Below are 19,532 nucleotides of genomic sequence, written 5' to 3' on the forward strand. Positions count from 1 at the left end.
GTCCGCTTCAATCTCCCTGGTGTGCTTTAAAAGGAACATGGTGCTCTGTCCTTAGGCAAGTCAGGCGTACCAGCCTCTGGGAAGACAGTTCGGAAATATTCAGCACTGCTTCACAGTTGGTAGCTCTGATGCCCAGTTTAAATTATGTGAATTTGCTCTTGGCTCTGGGAATGGGGAACTAATCCTGCCGTACCCCTCACTCCCAGAAAAAAAAAAATACTGTGTTACTTCTTTTTGCTTGCTTGCTTTCTACCTCCTAACCAAAATATTCCCTTTGTGTGTGGTAGACTTGTTGGTTCTAATAATATCTCTCCCTCCCGTAAGACAGACTATTTTCTTTTTATTGTGTAATACCAGCTTGCTCTTGCTATCAGCACTCCTTCAGTGCTTTGGCAAGGTAAAACAGAAATGCAGCTAAATAGTAGATAGTCATGCTCTGAGCCAACTTGTTTGGCCCTTCCATATGTTTTTTTTCTTGTGTAGTCTTACAAGACAAATCTATTTGAGGAAACACATCTGACATCGCTTTAGCAGTCAGCGGTAAGCCCAAGTAACATTTGCTAGCTTTGATTTCTGGTTTTGTCTCTGCGTTTTTGTGGTCTCGGTCTGATGGAAGAGTGTAACATAAATGCCCATGCTCACTCACGTGGTAGGAGTTCCTGCGCACATGCTGCAAGTAGACAGCTTTTTCCATGGTGAGGGGTTATCTCTGGCTCTCCACCCCATGTGTAGACCAGGGAAGTGAATCTTGTTCACTTCTCCACATTCTCCTGTGGGCAGTCAACTTTTGTTTGCGCTGAAAAGCCGTCAGCATGATAGAGGAAGGAATATGTTTACATTGAAGCAATGTTGGATAATGGTACCTATGCAAGTAGGCTTGTAGTTAACGTAGTACAGATGTACTACAATGCACCAAAAATTCCTTACGGTGATCTGTGTTTCTGTGAGGAAGAATATGCAATATTTGATTGAATTTTGGCTTGATACGTGATGAGTCGTTATCTTTATCTGGTCAGCATAAGACTCTAAGCAGATGCATGTCTAACTCTCATCACTGGTTCTTGTTATAATAGCAGTCAGGGATAGGATGTGCCTGTGCAAAATATTTTTTGGCAAACTGGGTACTGTCAACTCTGTGTCTAATTGCAGTTGTCGTTAAGCACTAGAACTTTGACTTGGGAAACAGTACAACTCGGCTGCCTTTCTCTAAGCAGAATTGGCTACCTGTAGTGAGTAACATGTGCTTTACAAAAAGCGGGAGCAGGCTGAATCAGCTTTGAGAGTTTGCAAATTTGGCACTGCTGAAAGAAGATGCATTTGTTTGAGATTTGAAAAACCTAATCGTGAAGATTTTAATCTCTCTTGATGCTTTATGTAACAGAACATGTGATCTCGGGATCTGTAGTCTCGTCACCATTCGCCCTTCTTGTTTTTGTTGATCACGACCAACCACTATTAAACTCGGCAAACTTTGAATAGAAGCAAGCAGATAATCTTTAACGGGCGAGGCTTTGTGATTCTTGAAAGTGCTGTGGAGTTCAGGACCCGTGGTTAATAGTGGAATGCTAATGCTAATCTTACGGCTGCCAAGGACTGAGAGGTATTTCTTCCGACCCTTCCATCTGGGGGAAACTAATCAGCAGGTACTAAATAGATACATCAATGAAAGTGACACTCCTCCAGAAACAAGGATCTGACCAAATAACCATGAAAGTGTTATTCTTGGAACTGGAACAGCATCTAAAGAGGTATTTATAAAGATTTTAATTTTTAGATGCTTGATTTGCTTGTCTTCCCTTTTTTTTAGATGGTTTCTTAAACTATTTAGTTTGAGCAAGTACTTAAAAATGCGTCTCCTAGACCAAGGTACTTGGCAGTTGTTAAAACTATTTCAAGCTAGGAGTTTCGTACTAGTTGAGAATACCGTGTCACACAGTGGTTTACTCGCTGAAAATCTACATGTCTCAAAATACCTTTTCTGCAATATTTTAAATAATCCATATTATAAAATGTTTGCCGTTATGGTACTTTCCTCTTTTCAAAATCTTAAGTGATGTAATGCTAAACCAAAAATGAGAATTTTAACATGATTTGAAACTTACTATCAAACAAGTTCATATTCATTAAAATATTTTTCATATATACTATCTTCTGTCTTGTCCCATGTTTAAAGTAAAGTTTAGTTAATCAGTCCTGTTAAATGTTTGGAGAGGCTTGTAATACAGCTTAGTCTTCTGAGAGTTACATTTATTAACCTTCTTTTCTATATAAACAGTGAAATATGAAATGCATGGTGTTGATCTGGTTCCTTTCTAGCATTTAAAAGAAATACCAAGTAATTCGGTGAATGGCAAGAATTATTTTACTGAGTTAAAAATGTATGACAGTGGGGGGAAAAAAATGCCCTGACTCTTCATGTTGCAAAGTTGTTGTTCCGTGTACAGAAGGCAAATACCGTTCTGTGGGAGGGAGGTCAGAAATGTGTTCTTCATAACTTCTGATCTCTGAACTGGTGCTTTTGTTATGCCACACCCATAAAACCCCAAAATCTTGCTCATATTATACAGATTTTGGCAAATACCAATTAATACATTTCACATACTGTCCTTGTCATGTTATATTTGTGGTATTGCCTGTAGAGAATGGTGTTCCTCTGCAAATGGTGCCTCTTTAAAGAATATAAATCTCTACACTGGAAAACTTTTTAAAAACCTCATTTTTAATTTTTTCAGCAATCGACAATTTCTGAAAACACGCTTGATCTTTCAGATGAATGTTAATTATACTAAATTCATCGGAATGCTTAAGGAACCAATGTAATGGAAATCTTTAATAGCAATTGAAATACAATGACAACAGGTATGTTGTGCTTGAGCAGTGTGTGTAAACAGCAATGACCTGTGTCGTCACATATTACTGAACAAGAAAAGTATTATTGAGATAATTGGTTCGTGGTAGGAAACAATCCATTCCACAAAATGTGTAATGAAAAAAATGGGGTGGAGTAAATGTGTGATTTTCTTCATTATTCTTCATTATTAAGAGGTCTTGCTATAACTGATTTTGACTGATACACATAGCAGCATGACATAGCACTTCTAGTCATAGACCAAAATGTGTGTCTGTTAACACTATACAGAAAATTTGGATGATTTCTGCTGTATTCAACAAGCTACTTCCTGTTTACTTCTCATTTGCTTTTGTTTCCTTTAGTTTCTGTCACAGACGCTGGTTTTGCTCTGGTTGTTTTTCTGTGAATTAAGGCTGGCTGACTGTCATGTCACCATAACTTGCAAGTGAAGGAGGAACTTGAACCTCTCTTACAGCTGTTCTTGGCTAATGGTGCATTTGGTTTATATTTTCTTTCCAAAACTGACCCTACCGAATGCGTGGGCCAAATCCAAAGGAGCATTTGGCTTTCTTCAGGTTAGACACAGAATCTCTTTTGAGAGAGAGTGCAGTTGTGTATGGCTTTCTGGAGGAAAGAGGAGCAATTCCCAGGTCAGGCATCTCATTTAAAACTTTCAGGATACTGACACAGCAGGTGGATCTTTTCCCACTTCCAGTCCTTGGTCAAGTGCAGTTTACAGCATACTGAGAAGGGCTTTTGCTCTTAATAAAATGAAATACTTTATGCTTTTTCATTTTAAGTTTGACTGCCGGAATGAAGTCCAAGATCTAGAGTTTAGGCTCTGGAGTTCTGCCAAGGTGCTTTGGAAAAGTGATCCCTAATGTCGATGTGCTGTATCATCAGCACCTCTCCATATTCATACTGAACTAACAGTGTTGCAGCATCCTCCATTTTCTTTTTGAAACTTGTTTGGAAGCGCAGATGATGTGAGCCAGGGGCGGGGGGGAAGTCGGAATATGCTTCAGCCTCTGGTTATGACATCAGCTGGAAGAAGGGGGAGTGCTGGATGCACCTGATAACTCTTGGTGTGGTTAAGTTGGGCTGTAGTTGCTTAAAATGCATGAACAATACTGAAGGCAGGAACAGAAACTTCTGTCTTGCACTATTATACTTAGGTTATCCTTATCTGAACTTCAATAACTTCAGTTAGTTTAAAGCATCCTTAGCGAAGCGCATCCAGTCTCTACCTGATGATATGAACGGATAGAAAACCCGCTATATTTATGAGCTAATCCTTCTTACTGTTTTTAAAAGGCAGGTTTTAATTCGTCATTAGGCAAATACTAAATAGATGCATTCTAAGAAAAAATAAAACAAAAATTTGACAGCCCCCAAACCCAAATATTTTCTTTATTTAAAGGTAATTTTTCACTGAAGTTAAATCATGTCTTAGTCCTTCCAGTGATTTCAAGGATCCTTTCAAGTACCTTGACATCTTTCAGTCTATCAGTATAAGTAAATTCCCCCAGTTTCAATCTCTGAATCAGTTCAATGGTTCTTTTCTACCTGTTTCAGTTTATCAACAGCTTTAAAATGCTGAGTTCTTCAGAAATGGGGCTGAAAAACAGGTTTGGGCAAACTAATTCAAGGCAGGAGCCTATCTCAGTTGCTACCCTGTGACTCAAACATTCATGTACAAATATTTTTGTTTATAGCTGTCATGATTGCTTGTACTTGAATGGCTGATTGATGTTACTGTCTACCTGCCCAGGGCCTCTAGTAATTAGTAGTGGCCAGGAAGAGTCAGAGAGGAATTCCCCTGTTCTTGTGCGGGAGCAGGCAATGCCTCCCCGGACGGGAGGCTGCCTAGGGTGAGTTTTGGAAGAGTTGACTTGTCCTCTGTGTGTGGTGGGGCACTGCAGCGGTGGTTCCCTGGCTCCAGCAGTGGAGCTGACTTTCAATCTTGTGTCACGGCAGGGGTTTTCTCGCCTTCCTGTAACTTGACAGCAGTGGAGCAGCTCTCCGCGTTGGTCCTGTGGAAAGGTGGCCACTGGGCATCGGGGCTAACACCCTGCTTGAGAATGAGGAAACGTACCTGGGAGCTGTTTTGGACACCCATGCGTTACTAAGTGGGTTATTCATCTCAGACTTCTGATGCTGGAGTTAGCTGGGTTTTGTTTTTGTGGGAGTTCAGTTTTGTTTTGAGATTTTTTTTAAATTATTTTATAAGCTGCAAAAGTTCAAGGTGTCATCTTAATGACAGTGGTTTAGGGAGGATGAGGTAATTGTTTTCAAGAAGTGTTAGGTGCCTGGCAGAGTATACACATAAGCCCGGACCTTCTTTTGTACAAAAGCCTCTTGAACAGATAATGAAACATTTTAGGAGAATATCCACCAGAAAACAGGCATCAGCAGTATTAGGGAATGGACTGGGCTGTTCCATAAACAGAATGCCACTCATAAATTTAGCCAACTCTGCATAAAGACGATTACCTCGTTACTGAATGAGTATGAAATAATATGCTGTAATCTTTCCTTCGCAAGTTGTGGATTAAAAGATTAAGAGGATATATTCTGTTTGCAGAATGTCTGGCTCAAGGGTGGCTAAATGTCAGTGGTGTCTGCCTGGTGTGGCCACCACAGACCCGATGGTTTCAACATACTTGCTGTCTAGAAGATGTAGTCCTGTGGAGGAGGAGGGCTTTTTACTGACAGAGTCTCCTCTAGAGGAGCAGTAGGGTATTGAGGAAGGCTGAATCTCACCTGAAGGAGAACCAGGACTTCAGGACATTCGGGCCTTCTGTAGGTGGCGTGGACCTATGCCAGCTGTTTGCAGTCTCTGGCTTAGAAGGTGCTCCAGGGACATGTTCAAAATATGCTGAGCTGGCACATCTGTATTCTGACTGTTCTCTTTGGTTTGCAGTGTGGCAGCATTACAGGAAAGGAGTGTTGTGCTGAAGTGGGTAATACATCTCTAAAGCTGTAAGGCACAGTCAGGTCAGATTAAAAAAATCTATTTATCTGTCTTTAGGTAATTTTTTTTAAAGTAACTTTTAAGCACACCTCATTTCATAGTCTTACATACTTTCCCAGGTATCTTGCATTCTGTTTCAAACCAGTATTGATTTTACAATTTCTTCTTTCAGCAAGGAAAGCTTAAGTGTTTTTTTTTTACGTGGAGTTACTCTGGGATTTCTGCGATCATGAGTCAGCAGGATTTGTCTCCTTAAGTCACTGAAGCTATGCCTGGATTAAGAAGCCTGGGAGTACTTTCCCGCTCCAGGTTCTAGCTGTTCCTGTTTCTCAATGCCATGCTGAGTTGAAGCACAGGCGTGCATCAGATTCCTCTCATATCCTTGTTTACACAGGGTGGGGGGGGAGATAATGGGTGGGACACAGGGTGCACAGGCTGATCAGGAAGTTGTCCAGCAAATCCCCAACTTAGTGGTTGATAAAGAGAAGGGAGACTTTGGGATATGCTGCACTGTGCAATAAATCTAGTAAATTAGGTCACATTCTTACTGCTTCTGGAAATTCCCTCCACGCTTCCTGGGTGGAGATACATGGGGGTTTGATTTCTATAAATGAAAGCTTGCATTTCAGATATAAAAATACCTTTAAATACATTAGAGTGCATTCAGCTTGTTAAAGTGCATTCCTGCTTGGATGGAACAGCAGGTCTTAAATTTTCTCTAAATTTTTTAGGAAGTCCCCAAAAGAAGATAAACTGGGTTGAGGCACAACTGAAGTAGAGTGTCTTGACCACTTAGAAATTAGGAAATACAGTATTACAAAATTGTGTAACATACATGCATTAGAGACGGGGGGGTGAATCTGAAAGCTGTTCACGTGCTTGTTCGTTGACATTACTAATATGTTTGAAGCAATTTGCCAGTGATTGCAGAGAGACTGAAATTGTAGGAGTGTAAACAGACAACTGGGTAGATGTCTGTTGTCTTAGCTTATTTGCTGAGGAAGAAAAGTAGCATCGAACTCTCACCTTATTGTCTTTATGCTAGTACATGTGTAACTGAGTTGCGCTTTTGGGGGTTTATTATTATTTAACAGAATGGCCTTAAAACGGTTTTACATAACAGGGACCTCCTGAATACGATGTAATGAGTGATCTGCTGTGTCAAAAGCTGAGCAGTGGCAGACCTTCATCCTCGTTCATGGCAGGTGGGATTCTGTGTCCCGGCTGCTCCATTCCTGCACTGCGGTCTTACCTTCTGTTTTGTTTCTGTACTTTAGTCCTTTGATCATCGTTGACTGTTTTTAATAATTTCCATAGAAGCGGGAGTAGGGAACTTCATTCCAAACTTCATGAAATTTGGACAATTTCAGGACAGTGGTGTTTAATTGGACGATGGTGGTTGTAGGACACCACAGGACAATGCTGGTTAGTTGCAGGGGTTGTGGTATTGTTCCTGGCAGCTTTGGGTTGGCTTCTAGTGTGATATGCTTCCGTGGGAAATACAGGTTTAATTTCCAGTGTTGAATCAAAAAGGACCCATCAAAGGGAAAATGATATTCAGTGACAAGTATAGGCCAGCTGTTATGCCATATAAATAACTTCTTAATAAGTGTGACTAAATTACTAGCTGAGCCAAGATTTTCAATATAGTTTCAAGGGGAGCAGTTAGAAAAAGAGGAGGAGGTGGGAAAAGGGGAAGGAAGAGATTAAATGATTAAATAAAAAGCCTAACGGGCGTAGGTTTTACAGGGAGCTGGGGACAGGGGAATGGAAGGGACTTAAGGTCCTCCATCCCCTTCTTCCACAATTAGCACCAGTCAGTAAGACACAGTATTCCCCCTTCATGTGACTTGGTGTGACTTTTCCACAGCCTCAAGGAAACAGAAGATATTAAGAGTTTAAAAAAAATAGTAAAAGATGATCCTGCTCAGTTACAGGTTAAATTGGCTGGGTTTTAATTTGATGACTAAATCCCACTGTGTGCTGTCAAGGTAGGGTGGGGTGGGTGGGTGTCAGCCACTGTCTCGGAGTCCCTCCTGGGCTGTCGGCCCCCAGGGTCAGAGGTGCTGTTTAATGTGGAGAACTTCAACTTTCCAAATGCTCATCGTGTCACTGTGCCAAACCACTTCCTATACTTGCTGTGTTTCTTCAGTTGTGTTAGGTGTAACTTGAAATGCTCCAGTGACTCTTTCTTCCCCTCCTCATTTAATTTTGGAACACACGGTTGAAAAATCTGTTGTTGTACAGTTAGAACAAGTGGGATTAAATGCTAGCGTAAGTGGTTTTACTCTGAGGTGTTCTCCTTGGCTTTGAGAAAAGCATTGCACGTGAAAGCCGTGCATAAGACCAGGGAATTGAATGCTCTTTTTATGAGTTAAATCTAAAAATTATTTAAAAGAAATTTCATGCTTCAGTTGGTGAAACTTAAAAGATTGTAACATTTTATCACTTCTCTACATATGTTGTTTTATAGCACTAAATGTGTTTTTCTCCCCTTCCATCCTGGGGACAGTGACAGCATACAGAATGATGTTGTATGCAGCTTTCTGGAGGAAAGAAAATCCATTTCTGGCTCAGATGTTTCACTTAAACTTTCATGATGGTAACATGGTTGGTGGATCTTTTTGCACTTTGCAGTTCTTGGACAGTTTGTGGGATACTGAGGAGGGCTTTCACTTTTAATGAAGGTAAATAGTTTACATTTACTCCTTTTAAGCTTGGGTATGAAATTAGGGAAGTTGGTGATTCCCAAACTAGATGTTACTGCAAATGTGTGTAACTCTTTAAATTCAGGTGGTGCAGCATCTGGGTGCAATTTCAGGTTCTGAGTTATGGTGGACCTCACTTGACCCCGAAACTCAATGGATGTGCACAGAATAGGGCCCTTGATCCCAAGCACACTGCTAGATGGTCATCTGTGGATGATCTCAGGAAAGGGGATGCCACACATCCCTCCAAGTATGAAAATTGCTTTAAGATGGTTCATATTTCCTTGCAGAGTTCGCTCTGACCAGTAGAGTGTGGATTATCTCTGTCTAAATCCAAGTACTTGATACAGACCTTGTGTTCTATTTTGTCAGCATTAAAATTGGTAGCATCATTATAATTCTAATTAAAAATAACTGGGGTTGACTTAGAAATTAGTTGCCTATAAAAGAGAAAGAGGATATTCCCAGAGGAGCTAGCGAGAACCACTCCTGGTTTGTCTTTTGATCTTACATGGTTATCTTCGTGCTTTTAAATGCAGCTTTCTGTCTCCTGTGCAAAGCGCACAGCATGATGCTTCTGCGTATGCATTGTGATCAGAGATACTGTCAGGTTATTTCCAGACCCCCAGTAGGGTGTATGTATTCTTTCTGCCAAGTATTTGTTTAGTTATGCTTGCACACCTGGCAAACAAACAAACAAAAAAGACAATGCAGCGCTTCATTTCACTAGCATCTTGCGTAGCTTTCCCTTGTATCTGTTTTTCATGGAACGAAAAACCAGTTCCTACCAAACCAAATCATGATGCAAATAACTTTACTATGGGGGAGGACAAGCACGCATTTAGCAAAACTGATAGAGTAATATCTGTAGCAAGAGGTTCTTCAGTTTAGCAGAGGTATGTAATTGAAATCTGCAGGATTCAAACTAGAAATAAATATGTGTTAGCCTTCAGAGCTGAGCGATAAGTTCTCAATGGCTTGATTTCTTTAAATCAAGATCCTAATGACAAGTTTGGGGCTGGCAAAGGAAATGGGCTGAGATTCTGTGATCTTTACTTACATTATCTGAATGGGATTTTTAATGTTTTTTTTTCCTGGTCCTTTAGTCTGTTAAAAAAATAATTATGACTTACTCTGGAGGAAAAAAAAATCACTGGGCAGCCTCTCCACCCTATCTTGTACCTTTACTGTGATTAAGAAAAAAAATTATGGCCTACTGAAATAAATAATCCTGTAGCCCTTGATGGCTGCAGCCAGAGTTTCTTCCTTAGGTTATTAGCTTGGGGGGGTGCTGTCAATACACAAACAGTTTTGAATTTTCAGGCAGAGTAGTACTTTGCCATTGATTGACTATTTTTAGGTGCCAAATGAAATGTAAAGTCAGATGTCATGTAGAATCTAATTACTGTAGTCCTTTCGTGAGTAATTAACAGATTAATTTTTTTTTTAATCTCTTCAGTACTTTCATTTTGTAGTTGAAAACTGTGGTTGAAATCCACAGGAACTGAGGCTGTCTATAGTGTAAGATGAACATGTGCTGTGACAGAAATTGCTGTTTTCTAATACAGTTTCTGGTGTGGTCTCTTTGTAACATAGTCAAAAGATGAGCTTTATTTCATGAGATGCTTGTCTAGGGCTTTTAATGTTGGCATCTAAAGGGAGCGTACATTGACAAGGTGCTTGAAAGATAAATTTTTGAAGTGAAAGAATTTTTTTAACAGGCACACAGAAATATGCCAAACCAGACTCGCATAGAGGCAAAATGACTCTGTGCTGCAGCTTACCTCGTTATGTGCTGAAGATGAAAAGCACTTTTTTCAAGTGCTTTGCATGATTAAATTGAGACAAGAGGAAATTATTTAGTGGGAGAAACAAGTGTTTAAGAACTGAAACACTACAAAAGGTGAAGCATGCTAAAAAGTCTTTGAGTACTTGTGTATGTTTCAACTTCAGCAGTTAATTTATTTGAGGATCAAAGATGCTGGTGAGCTACTTGTTCTGCAGTGTGTTGTATTCTGCCCCCCCGCTCCTTTCTCAGGAACCCATCTCGAGGTTTTTTCTGTTACTGGGTGCTGTTCGTGAACACCTGGGGTGCTCCACAGACATGCAGGCTTCCAGAGCCTGTGATCCTCCGTGTGAGGGGGCTCTCAGCAAATGTCCCTCGTGGTGGATCCAGGGCTAGCAGGGGCATGAACTGGTCCAGCCCAGCGCAGACCCAGCGTGGCTTTGGGGAAACGAGGAGTTCTGCAGCCTTTCTCACCTCTGCTCCCAGGAATGTGAAGTTGTAAGCTTTTTCAGGAGTCTAATACCGGGTAGTATCTGTTAATGAGGTGTTAAAAGGGATGGTTAGAAGGTTTTGAGTCACACAGCCGTCATCTTGACTCCCTTCTAGTGCTGTAAGGGAGGGTGAGTGAGTGAAAACATGATCTGAGTGAAGTGCATGTCGAAAATCTCTATGGTGGAGGAGGCAGGAGGGGAGACAAAGCAATGAGCAAGCAAGGGGAAAGGGAGTTTGGAGGATTATTTTCCTTAGCTCTTCTGTAGATTGTTTTATTTCATAAATGATGTATGTTTGAAAAAAGCAACAGCAAACCCCCAGCCTTTAAATATGGGGTTCAGTCTCTATCCTCATCAGTCAGATGATGGGTTGTTGAGGCGAGAACATAAGAGATTAGCGCTGCTGCCCCCAGTTTGGGGGGGTGGTGTGAAGGTAGTGTACACTTCATGTGTTTTATTTCCTAGATGATCTGAGAGCTCAGAGCCTTCTCAGCCATAACGGTACACTTATGGTTTGCTTTCTTTACATGGTGGTCAAAGCAGAACACGCGTATTAATATGCAGTCCTGCTTACACAGCCGGCAGCTTTCTGTCGAATCACAACTCTGCTTGTAGGCATCTAAAAATAAATGGAGGCATTTGCTAAGAGCTCACGGAAATTAACGGAAGATGGTTAAAGAGTTTAGTGGGAATTGTATTTAGAATCATATCTGTATCTCTTCTTCACAAAGGTATATTAATATAGATTAAAGAGGGCAATATTATTTATTGTTAATTTCTTCTGAGTCATATCTTTTTTTGTCTTAAGTGGAATGATGGCATTTAATAATTAGCAGTCACTATGGCAGCACCAACAGTCATCTTGGAATGCATCCATGAACTTTATTTTTACATGTACAAATGAAAATACACGCAAATGTCTGCTGTCTATTCTGCAACAGCAAAGCAGGCGTTGCAAGGGTATGTCCATTCGAGCTCCTGAGTTCACTATCTTGAAGTGAGTTATTTTATAAGGACCTGATTAGCAGAGACAGGACTTCTCGGGTTTTACACCTACTCTGCCCTTTTATGATTAAGAGCTTCAGGGGACCGAGATTGCCCCTGAGCTGCTGTCCAGCTGCACTTTTGTTAATTCTGATGTCCTGAGTAACTGCTGTGGCAAGGAGTCATTTGAGACCTTACTCATTTTCAAGCCCAACCCTTCATAAAATGTTAATTTGGTTCAGGTTTAGGACGGGAGTTGATAAGAGATTCCGGTTCTGATGTGCTTTTGGAGCTGTTAAACGGCTCGCTTGATCACTGATTACGATGAATGCTATTGTGGGTAGTGAGTAGCCTCTGCAAAGAAAGTGGTTAGTTGAAGTGTACAACATGTGGTTACTGGTCTCTGACCATCAGGAGGTGGGAAGCTGGAGCTTGATGCATGTGTTTTAATGTGTTGCTTCTCATTTACTTGCTATTAAATTTGCAAGTCAATACAGGCCAAGGGTATTTTTCAAAAAAACCTTCCTTTAATTTTCAGCACGTTAGGCACTATCCTGTGCAACTTGCCCAGGTACCTGAAGGGCGAGAGGAGGGCTGCGTCCTTGCAGGATGTGCATCCGACATGGTACTGGGAAAAGCGGCTGTGAGGAGCCCTTGCTCTTAAATGTGACCGTGGGTAGGATTAGTTTGCACTACTCTGCTGGCATTACTGAATGAAAGGATAGTAGGCTAGGACAGCATAAATAAACTAAGGAGGATGATGCAGATACGCAAATGCTAAATTTAGCCTTAAGATGATTATTCAGTGCCTCCTGGCTTTCCTGCTTCTTTGGGAGCAACACCTGTGACACATACGTGACTTTAGTTCTTGGAGAGGTATGCTGTAGAGAATTGAAGAGCTTTTTGACTTTGTCGTTGTGCCTTCACGTAATGCCTGATGAAAGTGCAAGTCTAGAAATTAGTGGTTTTGGAGGTTGGCCGTTTCTTGTGGTGGTATTTTGCGGTGATCTCAATTCAGCTTTGGGTCTCCTAAACCGTTCCTGGTAGAGAGGATCCCTTGGACTGGCTGCGAGTGCAGCACTTGTGTTCCTGACACATGAGAGCATAACATTTGTCAAGAAATACACCACAGTTAGGTGAGAGAAGAATTTTTCCTAAATTATGAATGCATGTGCTGCAACTTTCAAGACCATAAGTACTGTATGGTGCAATCTGAAAACGGGTGGATAGCCATTTTCCCCCCTACTGTAGGGGAATATCAGCTGGCTTGCGAGAAATCTGCAGGCTTGTGCTGTGTGCGCTTTTTGTGGATGACGTGATGGCTGAATATTTTTTTTTTTTTGTCATAACTGGTTTACGGGCTGGCAAGGCCTGGGTGTGAGGGCTGAAGAGGGATCGCTGCTTGCCCTAGCAGATGTGTAGGAGTCACAAACAGTTTTCTCCGCAGCGTGCACCGCGGTGCGCATCCTGCTCTTGCCGCCTTTTAGCGGCGTGGCGGGCAGAGCTCTCGGTGCCCGTTCTTCCGGGGCTAAAGCTCGCCGTCCCGGGGCCAGCGCGCCGACGGCCGGGCGGTGCGGCGGTCCGGGCAGGGGTGAGCCCTCGGGAGCCGGCGCTGCTCAGCAATGACCCGGCGGGGCCCGCTCCGCGGGACGGCCCCCGGGCGCGGCGGGGACCGGGCGGCGCCGCAGTCCGCCGACAGGTGGCGGTGTCGGCGCGGCGACGGGCGGCCCCTCGGCGGCTGCCGACCCGCCGGGCCGCGCTGGGCTTCCCCGCCGCTCCCCAGCGCCTTTCATCATCATCGTTATTATTATTTTTAATACCCGCTCCGTTCGTGCGGGCGGACATCGGCACGGTGAGCCGCGCTCCGGCGCCCCGCGTGCCGGGGTTTCACGCGTGTGTGGGTGTCCCAGGGTCGTGTGGGTGTCCGCCCGTGTCCGTGTGTCGTCCGTCCGTCCGTCCGTCCCCGTCCCCCCCAGGGGCGTGCAGGGCCGTCCGGCGTGGGCGCCGCGGGGCGGGCAGGGTGCTGCCGGCCGGGGGGCTGCGCGGTGCCGGGGGGGGGGGGGCGCGCTCCTAATGAGATGCGCGGGGGGGGTGGGGGCGGGGCCCGGGCGACGGCGCAGCCAATGGGCGGCGGCGGCGGCGCATAAATTATGGGGGGGGCCGGGATGGCCAGGTTTTGTGCGGCGCGGCGGAGCGCTGACCTCGGAGCTGGCCGAGCGCAGCCCCGCGCCCCGCAGGGTCCCGCCGCCCGGCCACACTGCCGCCGCCGCCGCCCGGCGGAGCTGCCCCGGCGCTGCCGCACGCGTCCGGAGAGGGGGAGAAGACCTGATTTCCGCGGGGAGCGTTTGTGGCCGCGATTGCATGAATGCCCAATGTTGTAGACCAGTGGCAATGGATCTAGGAGTTTATCAACTAAGACACTTCTCAATTTCTTTTCTATCGTCCTTGCTGGGCACCGACAACTCATCCCTGAGGCTCGACAGTAGGTAAATAAGTGTTGTGTCCGAGCGGCTCCGCCGGCGCGGCGGTAGCGGGGCAGGTGAGCGCCGGGCGGGCTCCTTTGTCCGGGGGAGCCGCAGCGGCGGCACCGGCCGCCCGCCTCGCCTCGCTTCCCCGGAGGGGCTGCCCTCCCCGGCGCTCCTGCCGCAGCCCGCAGTGGAGCTCCATCTTTGTGGTCTGTTGCGGGGCAAAACGTCGGGAGAGATGGTTCGGGGCGGCTGCACAGGTTGCTTTGCTGCATTGGAGCATCCCGGTGAGGCGGCGGCGGCAGGGCAGTGCGGGGATGACTTTCTCAGCCAACTGGCTACCAGTGCCCGCGTCTCTTATCTCGTAAATAATTCAGCCGCTGCTAATGTTGTGTTGTTTTTTTTTTTTTTTCCTCTCTCTCTCCCCCCCCCCCCCCCTCCCCTTTCTTTCTCTCTTGCAGCTCCTCTGGTGCAAGCGTGGTAGCTATCGACAACAAAATCGAGCAAGCGATGGTACGTACCGATTGGGGCTGAAAACCTCGTTCGTGTTGAAAGCAGTAAACAATATGGGGATGCGGCGGGCGGTGGTTAACCCCTGCGCGGACGCGTTTTCACAGCGAGGGAGGGGGGCAGGCACGGGTTTGGTTTGGGGGGCTTTTTTCTTTTCGTTTGTTTGCTTTATTGAGCAAAAGCATCCTGCGGGGAGGAATGCGCACGTTTCTCTATCGATGCCGGGCGGGGAATGACGGCATTGCTTTTGGCTCCTGCCTCCCCAAACGATTGATCCCGGCTCCATGCGGCGGGGGAGGGGCGCCGCTGGGGCAGAAAGCGGCGTTTGTTTGGGAGTTTACCCCCCCCCCCCCCCCCGCTTTTCCCCAAAGGGGAGGTGTTTCGGGGTGCTTTTCACTCAGTGGTTTTACCTCCCCTTTTAGCGCAGCCCGCTCCGGGCCGCCCCTGCCGAGCGGGCGCATCACCCCCCCCCCCCCCGCCGCGGGCTGCAGCCGGGGCATCCCCGGCCGCTGCGCCCGGCGGCCGGCACGGGCGTCGCGGTGCCCGGACCCGGCGGCGCTCCCTCGGGGCTGCCGCGGCCCTGCCCCCGGCGCGGTCCCGCCGCGCCGCGCCTGGGGCCCGGCCGCCCTTTGTTACTGGAGCGGTGCCTGGAGCCGTTCTCACGGGAGCCTCTGCCGACTGTTGCTAGGCAAACTGCGAGCCTTTAACTCCCGGCTATAAATAACTCGGCCGCTCATTGGACGGGGCGCGCTCTGACGTCACCCGCGGCCGCGCACGGCCGGCGGGAGGGAGGGAAATGCGGCAACCTGCGCCCAGAACTGGCTGCAGCCGGTGCGCGGGGGGGCGGGGCCTGGCGGCGGGGGCGGGGCTGTGGCGGCGGGGGCGGGGCCAGCTGCCTGCCGCGGGGCCTCACGTGTGAGGCAGCGCGTTGTGGCCCGGTCCCGGTTGCCCGGTGGCCTAGCCCCGGTGTGCCTCGGCCGCTATGAGGGAGAGCTTTGCCCAGCCCAGCCCGACCCACTGTGCCCGGGGGTTGCCGGCCGTGGGTCTGGCCCCGCCGGTGTGAGTGGGGCACTGTGGCCTTTGCTGGGATGCTCGTCTGCGCCCGAGTGGAGCTGGGGTGGGACCGGTGCTCTGCAAAGGGGGACCCGCTGCATCTGCAGCTGAGAGCCCAGGGCTGGCGGCGGGCTGCTTTCCTAACGCGTGTGCTCTCTTCTGCCTCCAGGATCTGGTAAAGAGTCACTTGATGTATGCGGTAAGGGAGGAAGTGGAGGTCCTCAAGGAGCAAATCAAAGAGCTGATAGAGAAGAACTCCCAGCTGGAGCAAGAAAACACTCTGCTAAAAACACTTGCCAGCCCAGAGCAGCTTGCCCAGTTCCAGGCGCAGCTGCAGACTGGTTCTCCGCCTTCCTCTTCCCAGTCACAAGGGACGACACAGCAGCCTGCTCAGCCGGCATCACAGGGGTCAGGGCCTTCAGCGTAGCTCAAGATGTTGTTGCCATCGTGATCGCTGGCCTCTGGACTGTGCCCAGAGCAAGAAGGACTAGTGGGAATCCGCCACAGCCACCCTTCATCCATTTCAATGCACACCTCAACCCGGACTGAGGACTCCATGCCCTGCACACGTCAGGAGAGGCTTATGTCCCCCCGTATTATGCACTCATGTGTCTCTCTCTTCCCTCCCTTCCCTCTTCAGCTTGAAGGAGTCTTTGTTCTTAAGTTGATTGAATAAAATAAACTTCTTCCAGAGAATTAGCACAAACACACTGGGGACTTGAGCGGCTTCTGCAAATGGATGAGAAACGAAGCTGCATGCCTGATTTTTTTTTGGTTTGTTTTTAAATCTTCCACTCATCCAGTGATGTAACTGATACAAGTGCTTTTCAAGCTTGGAAATATGAAGAAATAGACTGGAGTAAAACGTGATGGCTCAATCCCCCATAGTGCACTGGGGTTCCAAAGTGAGGATGGGTGCATAAGATCTAAGAGGAAGAGGGACAAAGGTAAATTCAGTGTTTAACACTTAATTGTCACCTGAAACCTTAAGTGCAAATATTTGCACCGTTTTCTGGAGCAGTAGACAGGTGCATAAAGCTGTATTATATATAGAAAGCAGGTAGGTGACGTACAGTTGGGTCATAGGATAATTACAATGAAGGTTATTTGCCTACTGTATATTTGTGTATTTAGTGTAATTACTTTGTAAAATAGAAAACTGTAACTATTTAGGTTGTACAGATTGAAGTTTAGTTGTTTCATTGGCTGATCTGAAGAAGTTTGAAAAGTTGTTTTTTTTTTTTATGCTACATAAACAAGAATGCACCTACGCAACTGTTCAAAATTTGGCAGATTTACGCTGTTTGTGTAACTTCTGAAGTTCCCTGGCTGCTGATTATCTTGAAGTAAATCTTTGTTCATTGTAGTTTGGTTCAAGACAGGAAAAACCACTCCAAAAGTTATCAAACCCTGCTAGCAAAGAATTTAAAAATAATAAAAAAAAAAAAAATTGGATTTCCCAGTATGGATTTTTTGCATATGATCTGTATAGTAGTATGCATATGTTTTTGTGCATGTTCTCTAAACAGTTGTAACACGTCAATGTATTTAACTGTTGCACTTGTCAACTTTCAATAAAGCATACCATGTTGATAAATCACTGTTTGTATAGTGTACTGATGTTAACTGCAGCCACTGTCAATGTGTTGCCGTGCAGTTTTACACGAGCGGTGAGGTCAGGAATCGTAGGTCTGGGCGTGAGATCCTGCCTGTTGGCTTCAGAGCTTTCGTTTCAGCTAAAAATGCAGCTCCCGCTTTCCACAGTTGCTTAAAAACACATGAAGGAGGGTGTGGGGCAGGGGGCTGGGTAAGCAAAGGTCCTTGTTTTGGTCCAACCCTGTACGGTCAGGACTGTTGGGTGCCTTCTGTACATTGATTAGTAGATAAGCAGGAGCACAGACATCTGCTGTATGATCAGCCATGAATGTATAAATCTTGTGCAGCGCTTGTTCTCTGGCAGCAAGCTGTGCCCTTGCCTGGGCATGGGTCACCCCATGCTGGCAGCAGCTCCGACGCCCAGAATTCCTCCCCAGCAGGTCAGCCGTGGCACCACCTTCTCTCCCTTCTCGTGATGCGACCAGGCTGAAATCTCAATGTCCAAGAATTTCTCACTTGCACCCCCACAGCTCTTACCTTGATAGTTTCATGCTTAGTTTGTGAGTTGAAATCATGTGAACTTGGCATGTGGTATTAATTCTGCCTTCTGAAATGAAGAATTTCCAGTTGTGTGTGAAGATAAAAAATTTCCCTTTGATTTAAAAGAAATATTTATTTCCTCTTTTAGTACTGATGATTAAAATCTAACTGAATCTAAACCTACAAATTTCTAGGTGAATGACTAGGTATGGTGTGATCGATAGCCTGCAACCAGGGGAGCGAAGGGACTGCAGGTTTACAGTGGATTGTGTTTGCTGGTATTGAGGCTGTGGATCTTGGATTCTTAGGAGTATGTACAATTAATGGGACAAAATGGTCAGTACTTTGAGTAGCAGGACAGTACTTTGACCTTGAAAGTGGTGGCCTAGAATTTGAATACAAGGAATTAGTTTGGCTTAAAGTGTAAAGGATTAATTACAAACTTCTATAGGGTCTTACCTGACTGCTTACTCCATATAAGGAAAATCAGGAGATACTATTCTTGTGGAACTTCATGTTGTTGAGAGTAGTCAGGTGTAGCAGAGGAAACAAGAAGGCTGAGAGTTCAAAGGCAGGACAGATCACCTTTTTGTGGGATTGATAGCAAAATCCTTGCTTTTGGGTCCTCCTCATGGAGCAGTTTAGGCACTGCTGAGCTGTATAGCTGCCCCAGTAGTTGCATTACCTTTATTGGGATTAGTATATCAAAGCGCATGCACGAGGGTGTCTCTGTGGGAGTGTGAACTTCCATTTGTAGTTTGTGTTCCTGAGATTTCAATACATAATTTAAGAGTGTTCCTAATGAGGAAACGCTGGAGAGAAATGAGAGATGCTTTTTTTTTGTTTTGTTTTTCATGGATTAAGCTAAAATTAGAAATTGATGATAGCCTTTGTGGCAGAACAGCGCTTGAATTATCTGGATCTGACAAAAGGAATGCTAATTTTGGTGCTTTTTAAATGGCTTAATTGTCTCCAGTTGCCTTTATATTCTGAATGTCTTCTTAGCACTTCCAGGCCATAACACTGAGTGTATAAAAAAGTCAATCTTAATGTGCAGATAGACTTTTTCACCTGCTTCACTGACCAAAATTTGCAAAGAATTATTTTTTGTTTAAAAAATGACTTGACCTCTGGGTTTATTTCTTTTACTTTGTTTAAAGAACAGCCTAAGCATACTCTAAATCCAAGATTTTTTTTTTTTTTTGGCTGTTCTTTACTGCAGTATCTGGAAGTCTGAAGGTTTTTTGGTTAGGTAATGCGTAGATGATTTTAGTACGCTGTGCTTTGATGTTGGCAAATCTGATCATTTGGTCTTAGGTACCGAAGAGTTTTAAAACTACAGTGCTGTTTTTTGGAGCTGTTTATTAATTACTGAAGTTAGGCGGAGGAAAGTTGTGTTGCTGAGATTATTTTGGCAGTAGCTTTGTCAAAACTGAAGCCTCTTTGCATGAGACTGATTCAGATTGACTGAAATTGCACTTGAGACTCAAAGACACAACTGACATTTCAGTCAGTGCTGTTGTAATACTTCTGGAATGAATTGTTTTGATTTTTGCGTTTGTTCTAGAACAAAT

General features: G+C 45.2%; 1 protein-coding gene across 3 annotated transcripts in view; it reads left to right on the plus strand.

The window, feature by feature from the left end:
• The window catches only part of TSC22D1 (TSC22 domain family member 1), a 96,395-nt gene extending 79,118 nt beyond the window's left edge, over positions 1 to 17,277 (plus strand). For 2 of the 3 annotated variants that reach the window (XM_086481968.1, XM_086481967.1), the window contains 2 exons: positions 14,721 to 14,772; positions 15,992 to 17,277. In XM_086481968.1, coding sequence (XP_086338094.1) covers positions 14,721 to 14,772; positions 15,992 to 16,249 — 310 coding nt within the window. In that variant the 3' untranslated portion in view covers positions 16,250 to 17,277. Of the gene's footprint in view, positions 1 to 14,122; positions 14,281 to 14,720; positions 14,773 to 15,991 lie in introns of those variants that run through there. The other variant, XM_086481969.1, reaches the window with a different exon arrangement.
• The last annotated feature ends 2,255 nt before the right edge of the window (positions 17,278 to 19,532 follow it).

The sequence above is a fragment of the Leptosomus discolor genome, chromosome 1 (assembly GCF_034619465.1).
Source record: "Leptosomus discolor isolate bLepDis1 chromosome 1, bLepDis1.hap2, whole genome shotgun sequence".
In the NCBI taxonomy this organism is placed as follows: Eukaryota; Metazoa; Chordata; class Aves; order Leptosomiformes; family Leptosomidae; genus Leptosomus; species Leptosomus discolor.